Below are 13,784 nucleotides of genomic sequence, written 5' to 3' on the forward strand. Positions count from 1 at the left end.
CCTGCGGAGCGATCCGGCCGTGCAGAGGCACAGGACACTGGACGTGTTGGCACAATTGATGGTGGTGTGAGAATCTGTATGTTTTGTGGCTTTATTATAAAACCTTAAATGACAGCCTAGGAAAAGAAAACAAACCCGTTCATGTAAACAATAGGCTTTTGACCACAGCAGGACACTTTGGGGTGCAGCCCATTATCTTCACAATAAAATCTAGCGTTGTTCTGCACCTGCCAGGCAAACATCGTGCCCGTTTGCTGCCTGCCTTGCAGGCTCCCGTGCCAGCCACGGGAGCGCAGAGAACAAGTGCAACGCCCGGAGCACGAACCATCTCTATGTTCGATCCCATCAGCACCGGCAGCAAGGCGATTTGGGAACACATGAGGGGCGGTTAGAGAGCCAAAGGCCTGGCCTCGCGTCACCAATAAACGTCCAGCCCTGACCCACCGAGGCGTGTACCGGGCGCTGCCCCGGGAGCCCCCGCCAAGGCGGCGCAGGCGGAGCCGCGACCGGGCTGGGCCGCGGCGGCCGCGGAGCACCCGGGCGTCGGGACTTCCCGACAGGCGGTGGCGCAGACAGCCCCGGCGGGGCGGAGAGCTGAAGACAGGCACCGCGAGGGGCAGCCCTGGCCCGGGCTCCCCCGTATATAAGCGGCGCGGGGTCCTCCGGGCGCGGTCCTGTCACGCTCGCACGGGGAGGAGGCTGAGGTGGCGATGGCGGATTTTGATCCTTACGACGATCGGGCCTACAGCAGCTTCGGCGGCGGCCGGGGGTGAGCGCGGCGCTGCGGACGGCGCCAGGGCCTGGGCCGCTGGGGAGCGCCGAGGGCTCCCCCCGGAGCAGGGAAGGAAGGAGGGAGTGGCGCTCTGTGCCTCCCGCGGCCAGGCGAGGCGGGGGCGCGGCCGGGCAGGGCCTAGCCTGCCCCTTCCCCTGTGGAGATGGCGGGCGGGCACGGCAGGGGGGCGGGGGGGGAGAAAGGCGCGGGGGGCGCTGCCCCTAGGAGCTGCTGGAGCCCGTCTTGCCCCGCTGCCTTCCCTTCTCCGGCAGGCGAGGGTGAGCCCGGCGGGGCACGTTTTCCTCTGGCCCTGGCGGGCCCGCTTTGTGAGGCGGGGAGGAGGCTGCGGTGTCCCGGGATGGGGGAGCCACCGTCCCCTCTCCATGGTGCCGCAAGGTTTAGGGCCTGGCGGCTTCGGAGCGCCGGGAAGGGGCGAGGGGCGGAGGGTGTCGCTGTGTTCCCGCCGGCCCGGAGACGAGTGGAGGGGGGGGATTTGGGGAGGCGCTGGGCCAGAGCCAAGGTAGGCCGTGAGGAGCTCCTGCAGGCACGGACCGGGAGATGGGAGGAAGGAGCTTCCCATGAGGGACTGTGCGGGGGTGAGAGGCTCCTGTTGTGGCGGGACGAGCTCCGCACAGCGAGGTGCCCCCTGGAGCAGGCAGCGTTGTGATTCCTGCAGCGGGAAAGAGATTGGGGGGGAGGAGAGGGTGGCGCTGGGAGCCACCGTCCTGCGTTTTCCGGATGCTGACTCCAAAACCCTGATCCTTGGGAACAGGACTTGTCTCACCTCTGTTTCTTTGCTGGAAATTGCATATGAGGGAGGAACTACAAAAGCGATAACCAGTGATTACGAATTTTGTCTTAAATCAAGTTAGGAAAATGCAATTAGTAATTGATTTTTTGGAAGGTCGGTGCCATATATATTCTGTGTGCACTGAAATGAAACAGTAGGCATAAAACTGTGAAATAAACTGTCTTTGTGAACAAATCTTAACAAGCACGCTAATGTATAATCTAATATTCCAAGACATGTTTCCTGATCAAGAGTGTTCTTGTCCTTTCCTGTTCTTAGAGTAATAAATAAGTTTCATTTCAGGCTGCTTAGACAGCTGGGAGGAGCTACTGCTGAGATTATAACAGGAGTAAGTTTTCTTGTCTTTGGAAACACTCTGACAGCCAAGCTTTGTAAGCTCATTTTTATGCATAGTTACTGTTTATGGCTAAAGAAGAGATGTCCCAGAGCAAACAGATGTTGTAGCCACTTAGAATTCTGTTATTTCTGAAATTCGCTAACAAATAACCTTGACAGCAGCCTGAAGTGGCACTTGCCACTCATAATAAATTCAGGTGTTATGGTACAGTCTGCCCCAGTCAATGTAGGCATGTTCTATGAAGTAATAAAATTAAAGTTGAAATGTTACTTTCATATTCAGATTTCTACAATAGAGTACTTACCTTGCTGAGGCACAATGTGGATACTTGTTTTGGTGAACTAAAGGTGTTCTGCTGATTAGTAGATGCCTCTGCAGATGAGAAAATATACTACTTCTGAATTAGCTGTAGCTTTAAGCCTTAGATACTGCTCTTAGAGTGCAACTTCTACTTGCATTTCATTATTTCAGACCTTAACAGGTCTCTATACTTTGTATAAAGCCTTATAACCTATGTAGTGAAATGGAAACACGACTGTTCTTGAAGGTTCTATTTAAAGAATCCCATGTTAACTTAAAATTACTCTTACTCATTTTTAGGTGCTCTAGGACTGTGAAAATATTGTAAACTCAGTTAGATATAATACTTTCATGGAAGTTGCATTTTGCATAACCTTTGGTCTGTATAGAGAGCGAGCATGGGATTTAAACGTGACAGAGAGAAAATAGTATTCCCAACAAGTTGAAACATATGTAACATATCTGCCTGTTTCTCATACTCTTCAAAATTATGGTGGAAGAGCAACAGAATATAACTATGGCTGATGAAGCGCAGGATTTTGCTAGTGAGCTGGTAGCATGCAGATTAAGACCTGAAGCATATTACTGTGGTATGCAAAAGTAACTTAATTCCAGATGAAGAACGTGCTGGTTGCTTTAATAACAAAAGACTACTATAAAAGCTTCTTGGTAAGTGTTTTGGAGCCCCCAAATTTGACTCAAAAATCGATGCTTAAGCATACTGAGGCCTCTGAACATCTGTAGAGCTTCTCAAAGCTGAAGGAAACTGAGTATTTATCACTCCTGACTTGCTGATAGTCTGTTTATTTAGGTGTGGTTTTAAGCGCTGGCTCTAATAATGCTGGGCACCTTACTTAAAGGTTAAGATTCATCTGCTGAGGTGCTGTACAATTAAGTGAAAATGGAGAACTAGTCTTCATCCTTCTGACATTTTGGAACCTTTGTCTTATCAATTTAGTGTTAATAAATGTCTCCTAATTTGTAGGCTCAGGTAAGCTTTTTGCTGAAAATGTGTAATGCTTACTGTAGAGATGTACTAGATTGCTTGAATGAATGGGGTATGTATTTAGAGTTGTGGGCTTGGAGATTCTTGACAAAGCTTGTGTCCTGCTGAGCCTTATGCTGCCTCTGGTAAAGTACTGATGTTCAAATCCAGTTAGTCTCTGTGCTATGCAAAAATATGAATACTGAGCTATTTTTTTGGTCCTTAGTGGAAAAGGCTATTAAACTCAAATACTAGCTTTCAACGTAGTCTTTGTTTTGAACTTTTGAGAGGTCTTGTTTTCTGGAGAGAATAACTAAACTTTCTAAAAGAATAGCTTCAAAATGATAGTTTAGTTGTTCTTTTACCCCAAAGTCTAATTATAGGGATATTTGCTAGAAACAAGCTTTCCTCTTCAGCTTTCTGCTTTGGTTTTCTGAAAAAGAAATCAAATAGTTGTGTTTCAGATTCCAACATTAAGATGACATAATTATTACCTAATTGTGTCTGAGCAAAAGCTATGCTGAGTGGGAAATGCAGATACTCATTTAACACTTTGGTGTGACCCAGTTCTTTCGGTTCAGAAATGTTTTTAATTATAGTTGCCTTTTGTCCTGTTTTGTTACAAGTGAGAGCATCATCTTTCAATCTCATTGTTTGGTTGCTGAAGTCAGCCTTATTTTTGGATTGTTTCAGTAAAAAAAATGTAAGGAAGTGTAGAAACAGTTTCTTTTTGTGGTGCTATACCTGGGTTCTGTAGGAAACTTAGTTTGGAACCTAGTTATTGACCATTCCCATTCTTCAACTGGATAGTAAATTACCAATTATATAGTTACATCTTGGATAACTGAGGCACTTATGAATCAAATTCAAAGAGAACACTTCATTTTTCTGACATAATATCACTAGGAATTGCACAATGGGGCATGAATTTCCACACAGGCATCCTGGGAAGTTCTGGTATACTGTGGCAGAAACAAGGTTTGTTGTACAAAAAATGCTTTTGGGGATTGTTAACTTGAGGGTCTGGTTTCAACAGCAGCTCCAGTTAATGTGAGGGGAGGTTGCTGCTGAAAGCTGTAGTCAGAGCCCTTGCTTTCATTCTCCTTCCCATGTTGGCACAAGAGCTCTCTGCAGTTGTCCAGATCACCTGGTTGATCTGGCTGAGAATTCAGCTCTAGGGCAAGTTTTTAGGTGAATCAGCTCCCTGAACAAGACAACTGGGAGTTCAAGGAACATGGTGTGAATGTGCAGAAGGAGGAAATACCCTTTTAAACTCAGCCAAAGAAATTATGATATTTCTATAGAACGTAAAAATTAAGATTACTTTTTTTTTGTCTGCAAATTAAATGTATGGTATTTTCATAGCTGTTTGTAAGGTCATAAATGAGAATTAAGGACAAAGGCATGGAACTGATTCTATATATTATGGAATTCTTTAGAAGAGCAGCTCAGCTTTCTTGGACTTCTTCCTTAAAACTTAGTCTTGTGACTAAAGTAAATTCTGCTATATGTAACGCAGCACCCAATGATAGCGGCTTTGGTTCTCAAGTATGTTTTAGACTCTCACTTGTTGATGAGACAAAGGCAGATGAGGAATATTGTGAAAAATGCTGAAATATGAGCCTGGGTGAACACTAATTAAAGATATGTAGGTTGTGATTCAAGTACATTTAGCAGAATGCTGATAGCATTGGTGACAAATGACTCCTGCTGCTACTATGGAAAGGCACAAATGAGGGGTTTACCTAGAGAGAGTTAAGGAATCTTGTTCAAGATTTCCTCATTATCTGATTCATTAGTAATAAAATATTTATTCTGGAATTTGAAAAAAACAAAAGGCAGACAAGTACATTGCTTTCCCAATGGATTTTCTGGCTCTGTGCAACGAGCTGGAATAAAAGGAAATAATAAAATTATTTGACCTTCTGTATTTGAGGTAGTACTCTGCAGAAGTCTATTGTCTATGTCACAGTAGCAGGTCCTGGTTTGGTACAGTTTGTGTTCCATCGTGCTTTTAAATGCACAGTGAGCCTCTAGGGAAGGGAGCAGACATGAACAAAGCCCAGTAAAAGTGAAGTGTTGAAGAAGACAACATGTGGTAGGTTGGCATTTCAGGTGAAAGTCAAAGATCATGTAGGTGAGGCACATGGTGGTGGAAACAGTGACAGTGGCATCCTGTAGTCTACAAGTCCAGGAGATCTAACTTAGTTTGTGTCCACAGCACAAATCTTACTCTCTGTAAAGGAGATCAAAGCTAGCTTTAGAAGATTAGGCTCTACAGGAAATTAACAGAGAGATGAGTTACATTAATACAGTAAAGAATTCAGCTGAGACAGTCTAGTTCCTCAGCAACTGATGCCAATAGCCCTTACTGAGACTGAGGGAAAAGACAGAAGGCAACCTTGTTTGCCTCAGTCTGTAATTCATGAGGCACAAAGGAAAAAGTAAATATCCAAGTAACACTGAAATTGGTTTATCTGCATTAGGCCTTGCTCCGCCAAGTTTTTTTTATTATGTTTTCAATTCAAAGCACTCCAGTCCAGATGTCTGATAGCTATGGCAATAACTTCAGAATTAGGAGATGTTTCTGTTAAGCTAAATGCTGCTCAAGTAATTTAGATGGTTGTGGAGTGGATAATAATACACTATTTAGTTTAAAGCATTGCATCCAGCTTACTTTCAGGATAAGGTGATGAGCCTGTGCCGTGCAAGTATTTCTTCACTGCTATAAATTATTCTTAAAGTCTAATCTAGGATTAGTTTAAGAAGTTGTAGTTTTGAGTTGAGGACAGTAGAGATAATCTTACGTTGCTTTTCTCTATGGATTGTGGGATGAGAAGGAGGTTCATCACTTTGTTACTGAGTTCATATGTAGTGTATTTAAAAACATTGTTCATTTGTTTTCCCACTGAAGTACTGCATCGTGTAATACTAGAGAGGAGTCAGCCAATAGTGGAGGTAGCTAGTGCAGGCAAAGGGATAGGAAGAACTAACCAAAGTTATGGAAAAAATTGTTTCCAAACAGTCAAACAGCACCTGGGCAATGCCATATACTATATTACTGGCTGTGTTGGGAGTCAGGTTGCAGAGACACTGTGCTTGCTTTCAACAGGTCTCGTGGTGGTGGCCTCGGTCCCCGCAAGCAGCAGAAAGAGCTGCCAACAGAACCCCCTTTCACAGCGTATGTGGGAAACCTACCCTTCAACACTGTTCAAGGAGACATAGATGCCATCTTCAAGGATCTCAGTGTAAGGAGTGTGCGACTAGTCAGAGACAAGGAAACAGACAAATTTAAAGGTGAGTGTTAGGTGGTGTTTGAGTTGTAGGTGTCTAACTGGTAGGAGAAAATGAGGTACTTCTAAAGTCACTTCAGTGGGCAAGTGCAGTCTACTCTCAAGTGCAGTTAGCTTGTTGAGCTGTGTTTGTTCTGTATGTTGACTTAGGCAGGTTTCTCATGCACTAACAAGTCATCATCTCATTTGAATGAGATTCACTGTTACTTCCGTCATCCGAACATACAGACTAACATCAGTGACAAGAGTCAATATTTGCCCCACCATAAAAGGCCTTTCTCAGACCTTGTTTGTCTTGTATGAATCGCAACAAAGCTGAAGTGTCTGTTCCACTTAAGATCCATGACCTTAAGTGTTGAGTACTTACACAATCTTTCTTCAGTTCAGAAGACTCCTATTGCTTCAGCTGTGGGGTTTTTTTTAGTAGACAGGGAGAAAAAGCATGTAGATAAGCCATTCAGACAATTGTTTTAGAGGATGCAAATCTGATTTCCATTGGAGTTGGTCAGTGGAAAGGGGTATATTTGTAAGTTACTTCTTGCGAGGGGTTAAGTCTTAACTTGGGCAACAGGGGATCTCAGAAAAGAAATAAATTCACTAACTGATCTGATGACAGAATGAGACTGCTGGCCAAGCAGGTACTTCAGCTTCTTGTTGAAAAATACTAGTAACCAAATGTCAATATTTAGCTAAATAACTGTCTAAAGGCATAGATCAAATCTAACCTGTATTGAGAAACCTTATGGTAAGGAAAATTGATCAGGCTCCTGGCATTTGCATAGTGCCCATACAGAGCTCTCTTTCAGGATTTTCCCCCATCGTAGTAGGCACAGGTAAATGCATTCATCATTAATGTTTGGTTTCAGAGCTGTGTACATCTTACACTTATCATATCGTAGCTCATGTTTGAAAGAGAAGGGAGGCTATTAGCAGATATGCAGGAAGAGTGACTTCTTACAAAGGCCTTTTAAAGTGCTGATATTAACTTGTGAGGTTCTTCTTACAGGATTTTGTTACGTAGAGTTTGATGAGGTGGAGTCACTCAAGGAAGCTCTTACATATGATGGTGCAGTAAGTATACTTGCAATTAATTTGTGAAATGATAAGCACAAGTCTCAAAGTCCTTGGCAGCCCATATGGTAAAATCTCAAGAGATTCTCCTCTTTAACAGCTTTTGGGTGATCGATCACTCCGAGTGGACATAGCGGAAGGCAGAAAACAGGATAAAGGTGGCTTTGGCTTCAGAAAAGGTGGCGGGCCTGATGACAGAGGTGACTTTCATTTTTTTGAATAGCTTTTTAAATATATTTGTGACTTCTGGTGCTAACTAATGTTAAGACATGACATGCAAGTAAACATGAAGATTACATAGGAAGGATGTGTTTTATTTGTGTGTACACATTTCTAACCTAGCTGCTGCCGCTCCTGAAATGTCTGGAATAGATGTTCTTTGTGTCCAAAAGCTGAATGTGTTGTCACTCCTAGCCCAGGAAGTGAGACCAATACCCCAGTAATGTATAGCATTTTGCAGAGGACAATCATAAGCCCAACAGTCTGATCTGCTACTATTTTACTGTCATGTAAAGAAAGTGAGTAAGCCAAGTAAGCACAAGTATACAAATACTTATCGTGCATTATCTCCTATTCCAGTGTAAAAAAAAAAAAAAAAGGGCTTTAATTGAAGCTTAATTGAACTAGACTCACTAAAGTTTCCATTGAATGTGTATTGAGAGCAACTTTTTTGACCACTTATTCTTGCTTAACTTAAACTGATCTTTTGTTCCTATGCAATGGAACTTGGTAGTACCAAAACAAAAGGATTTTCTAGCAGCATGACTTTGGATATTGAAGGACTGAAACTTTGGTTTGGTATTCCCATGATCAGTCTTGCCCATAGCTTCAGACTTGAACACAATTGTGACTTTTTTCCTAGGAATGGGAGGAGGTCCCCGAGAATCCAGAGGAGGTGGATGGGATTCCAGAGATGACTTCAATTCTGGTATCAGTATTAACACTTATAAAGATAGGCGGCCTAAAAGGCACAAAAGTGTTCTCATTTTCATGTCAGCTACATTTTTTTTCCCGTTACTGTTTTGATTGAATCTACTGTTTGTCAACTTTGGACATCCTGCAGCTGCAGTGGGATTCTTCAGGGGGAATCTTCCATTGCCTTATAATAGAGGAAAGAGTCTTGCTTGTATATTTTATGAAATTATCCTAAATGACAGAATACTTGTTCAAATGTAGACTAGCGTGTCTAGGTTTTAAGCATTTCTCAAACATGAGGCCAAGTGCATTTCTGAATAGTAGCAGAAACAGACACATCATGTGGAAAAGCTGATCTTGTATTCTTTCAGAACAGAGGCTTTCACCTTCTTAAGGAGATGTGACATCATTTGTCTATCTGTGAAGCAACTGACATCTCCAAAGATGTACTGGTGTTTCAAAGCACTTGTAAATACAAAATGTTCCTAAACTTTAGACCTGTTACAGTAATGCAAGTTGCAGCAAATGACCAAGCTTGCTGAGTGGAAGGCACTGATGGAGCCATTGGGTTTGCTCTTGACTTCCAGTCAGTTTCTAAGCTATTAGAATCCAGGGTGACATTAACACAATTTCTTTTGTCCTCTGAAATCATGGGTTTGGTCCATTTTCTGATGGGGAGATGTTGGCAAGTGCAACTTTGCAATGTCTGGTCTCTGCGTGAGTGGAATGGACAACGTAGATGGAACAGTAACAAAGTGTGTCCTTGCCACTAGCATGGCACTGAAGTGTGGTGCTGGAGAGAGAAAGCTTGCTACAGTGCTGTGCTTGACCTGCCTTTGTAGCTAAGCATTCTGGTGTCATAGCTTTATACCTTTTTTTGGCAGCTGCTTGAAATGCAGATGCATCTCGGCTTGTTAGATGCTGGATGAGTGATTTGTGAGCCAAAAGCTTCGCATTTAAATCTTAGTTGCTACAGAAGCTTTTCTTCTCAGGTTGCACAACCTTGCTCTGGATCAAGTCTTTAAAGATGGTTGTTTCGCACTGCAGTAAGTAAGAGACAGTTCTGCAACTCTGCAGAATGCTGAAGTGGAAAGGAAGATCTCAGATGGGAACAACTTTCTTTTCCAGGCAGCTTTTGAAAAACTGAGTATATTCCCCCTAGGTGTGCTGCTGGCCCAAAGCATCCTCCTCCCATTGATGCAGGTGGGGGCTTGGAGGGATACTTGAGGATAGTCCTTGGGACAGGATGGAGCTCTGGCCAGTGACAGACAGTTCGTGACTCTTTTGATACGTAAACCGAAAAAAAATGCAGTCAGTTTCATATTTGAAGTCTGAATTGTTTTTTTCCAGCTCTTTAATTAGTCTAGTAAATGCCTGGTCAGTTTATAGTACAACTAAAAAGCCTTGGGGTCTTTCTGTTTTTCAAATGTTTTGTTTTATAAGGCACTATGTATTTCATTACAGTTATTTTCCCACTTGCTCTGCTCCTGCAGATTTCATGCTAAGGCTGTAGCCAGTGTCATCTTGTGACTACAGAAGTACTCTGAGTACTTGTTTCTGAATTCAGCTAATGGTGTTAACAATCTGAAGTTGCAGCTGAAGCTCATATTTTAAGCTCACTTGATGACCCACTCTCCAACACTCCAATAAGCCTCTAGGTGGATAAAGCAGTTTCTGAATGTGACACAGTACACTTGGTTTGAAATGGAATCTGTGTGACTCTTCTAGAATGTGTAAGAGCTGTGAAGCAATGTGTCTACAGACAAAGGCTCTCAGTGCATCATCTTGGACTGACAGCAGTGACTTGCAAGGTTTTCCAGCCATCCAGATAAAAATCTAGATTAAAAGTATTGCAAAATGTGCTGTTTAAATGTACTGTCTTCCATCTTCAGGATTCAAAGATGATGACTTCTTGGGAGGTCGGGGTAGAGGAACCCGCCCTGGAGACCGGCGACCACCAGGTGCCTCAATGGGAAGTGGTGGTACTGGTCGCTTCAGAGATGGGCCTCCCCTTCGTGGATCTTCCATGGACTTCAGAGAGCCAACAGAAGGTAAACTCTTTTTATCTTCTGTAATTCAGTCTTCCTTCGTGAAGGAGCCTCCTGCTTGCTTTGTCAAGTTAAAACTACCATCCTTGACAGGCAGATCTTAAAACCTTAATGTTTTTTCTTTCAGAGGAAAGAGCACAGCGACCCCGACTTCAGCTCAAACCTCGAACAGTTGATACCCCCCTCAATCAAGTAGCCAACCCAAACTCTGCTATCTTTGGTGGAGCCAAGCCCCGAGAGGAAGTAGTAAAAGAGCACGACTGAGTTTGGGGTTGAGAGGGAATGGGGAGGCGGGAGAAAAAGCAAGACAGTACAGAGTGACTAGCTCTGCTGGAATGTCAACCCTGCAGTTTACCATTCCTGCCATCTGGCATTTGTCCTCTTTGAAACCGAAAACACAGAGCTTGTGAATGCATGTCAGCTGTTAACAAGTGGTTTTTAGTACGTTCTTGGCTTTGCTGTATCTAGTGCCTGCTTTGTGCTGAGTTTCCCTCTTCTGTTTCCTTCCAAGCAGCACACTTGCCAGTAGATAAGGCAGTGTGGCTGCTTCACGAGTGTGGAGGTCTCTGGACAAAGGTGCTGCTTCAACTTCTTCCTTTCTGAGTTTGTTTTACTTTAGAAGCACAGGTTAGACTTAGTTATTGCCCTGCGTTGTTTCCTTTTACTTCCTCAGTGCTCCTCTTCCGACCTGCATGTCTTGTTCTGTATTGCTGTGGCTCTGAAGAGGAAAACTGGAGAGTCCAGATGAGTTCAACAGAGAAATTTACAGTTCTGACCAAGTAGTGAAATACCATTTATGACAATTGGTGATAGAATTACTGTATACAGCAGAGCCCCTTGTAAAACTAAAAGGGATGACTGCCCTTTCACACAGGTTATGAGTAAGTATCAATTTAATAGATGCAAGGAGCTTGGTGAATAGGTGGTGGCATCAGTACGGATAAGGTATCTGCCAGCGGACTCTTGCTGGTGGCATCTATTGACTTCCAAATGGTATGATACTACACCTCTGAGCTCAAGGTTAGTGCTGCAAAAATGTGCCCATTTGAGCACAACCACTCACTGGCTCTTTCTGCTTACATTTTTTTGGGTTTTACATGTTTGGTAAATTTTTAAACAAAGTTTCTACAAATAAAATTGACTTCTTTATTTTTGTTTGAGGAGTGTATACTTTACCATGCAGTATGTAATTGCCATTATCCCCTCTGTTTCTTTGCCCAGCAGTATACAGTTTTAAGACCCTGCTTTCAGAATGCCTTGAAAATGGGCAGATTAGAAATTGATCTGCTATAGATTCTCTTTGTCTAGAAGTTTGGTTAAAAAGCATCTCTAATTGCTTCATCTCTCATCACTTGAAATGTTTCTTGCTGGTGTTGGGAGTCTTGTGTGGGAGGAAGGAAGGGAGACTGGAGCAAAAGGAGAGAGATCATCCATGTTTAAACCCCAGACCTGGATCTGTAACACTGAAATGTGGATGTGTCCAATGCATGAGAAAATCTTGGGCTCCTAATGCTTGTGCTGCCGACTCTCAGTGAAACCAGCCAGCGCACCCGGGTGTTGCACGAGGAGTCTGGAAGCGCAGCTGCTCCACTGCCAGCATCCCTGCTGGGAGTGGATTTCTTCCCTAAAATTACCGTTGTAATGTCAGAGTCCCAGCAATTTACAGAACTGCTCTTTTCTTCCTTCTGCCTGTCACTTAATCTGCTTCTGAGATAAGAACCATTTGTCTAACACTAATACTTAATTTAAGACAGACATGCATTTGTGTGGTTGTATTCCAAACCAATAATTGACCTATTTACATCTTCAATGTGGAAAAGATTTTAAGAACAAATTCCCTTATAAAAACTCACCTCTAGTCAGGACAGTTGACTTTTAAATGTAAAAACAAAAACAACAAAAAAAAAAAGGAAAAGAAAGAAAATTCCAAACACTTAACACATTCTGCTTCATAACAAAATGAATTTATGGATATGGTATTTTGTGAATGATCTTTTAAATAAAAGAAAACATTAAGTAATATTTAACATTGGTCTTTATTTGAGTCTGCTATAGCATGTTCCACTGCCCCCCTCAGTTTTCAAACCTTGTGTTAATTTGCCGATCGCCTTCCATACATTTTATGGGGAGGCAGTACCAGACCATTCTTATACAAATAAGTGGGGGGAGGAAAAGATAAAGGGAAGGAATTGAATCTAAACGAGTGTTGGAACATGCAGGAGATGGTGAAGTAAAAACTGTGCAAGTGGAAGTGAGCCCAAGTTCTTTGTCCTGCAGTTGTGCAGCCCAGGCTGCCAGGCAGAACTTGGAGCAGGTCATGGAGTTTCGGCTGTGATTTCCCACAGGTTCTGCTGCCTGGAATTCCCTGTCTGGTACAGGGCAAAACATGCTTCCTTCCCCTGTGAGCCGTGATCAGTTTGTGGAGTCTTTGTGGTGAGACAGTTTAATAGATTAGCTTGCTGCTGTCTTGCCCAGTTTCTCCCAATTTTTTCAGCTGCCCCATTTCCCTCTAGGCATAATGAGGCTGTGGCCCTGTCTCTCTGCACTAAGCGTCTGCTGCAGGGTACAGGAAAAGAGGGAGAGTTGTGTTCTTATTGAGGAGATAAGCTCTGACCTCCCTGCTCGTTGCACTGCTTCCCATAGCGTGAAAGGATGGGAAGCATTCCTGCCTCCTGCTTGCTCAGTCTGCTCTCTTCAGACCTGCCTGTGCCACAGCTTGAGCAGAGACCTCAAGTCCTGCTTTGGAGCTGCCACCATGGTGTGTGTGCAAGCACCTGACTCCTACAGGAACAATAAACAGTTGTACGTGTAGGAGCAGGGATTGCTGGGTGGCAGTGGTGTCCTCCAGCTTGCTCCTAACTGGTCTTCCAAATCTCCTGATGGTGGGAGCAATAATTTCCTCACTCCGCATGGAGGAAAATAACACTCTGCAAAGGTAGAGAGATGGCAAGTGGCTCATAACTAAAAATATTTTTCTCTAGCTGCTAATCTTTGTATGATCAAGGGTTTCCCACTAGTGAATGCAGCCTAATCCCAGTATCATTTCCTATGTATTTGTTTATTTATTTTAGTAGTTCTTCATATGCAAACATTAATACATTGCCTGCTTTCTTTGAGCATTACGTTTCTGATACGGCTCAGGGTCAGACTCCTCCAGTCTTTTTTCTTTTCAAAAATTCAATTTGTTATCATTTTTCTATATGCAAGCGTATCAGACTAGCTGTGGCAACGGTTGACAAAAGTGTATTTAAT

At 43.3% G+C, this 13,784-nt stretch overlaps 1 protein-coding gene across 2 annotated transcripts; it reads left to right on the forward strand.

The window, feature by feature from the left end:
* Nucleotides 1–513: 513 nt before the first annotated feature.
* Nucleotides 514–12,554, forward strand: EIF4H (eukaryotic translation initiation factor 4H). 2 transcript variants are annotated; one of them, XM_065036513.1, is made up of 7 exons: nucleotides 514–769; nucleotides 6,318–6,502; nucleotides 7,505–7,569; nucleotides 7,670–7,769; nucleotides 8,432–8,497; nucleotides 10,377–10,535; nucleotides 10,660–12,554. In XM_065036513.1, exons 1-7 carry the CDS (start codon nucleotides 711–713, stop codon nucleotides 10,794–10,796), a joined length of 771 nt encoding a protein of 256 aa, XP_064892585.1. In that variant the 5' UTR covers nucleotides 514–710; the 3' UTR covers nucleotides 10,797–12,554. The 2 variants fall into 2 exon arrangements, with proteins under 2 accessions (XP_064892585.1, XP_064892586.1); XM_065036514.1 differs by lacking the exon at nucleotides 8,432–8,497 and having other exon boundaries at nucleotides 561–769.
* Nucleotides 12,555–13,784: the final 1,230 nt, after the last annotated feature.

Source organism: Columba livia, chromosome 20, assembly GCF_036013475.1.
Source record: "Columba livia isolate bColLiv1 breed racing homer chromosome 20, bColLiv1.pat.W.v2, whole genome shotgun sequence".
NCBI classification, from domain to species: Eukaryota; Metazoa; Chordata; class Aves; order Columbiformes; family Columbidae; genus Columba; species Columba livia.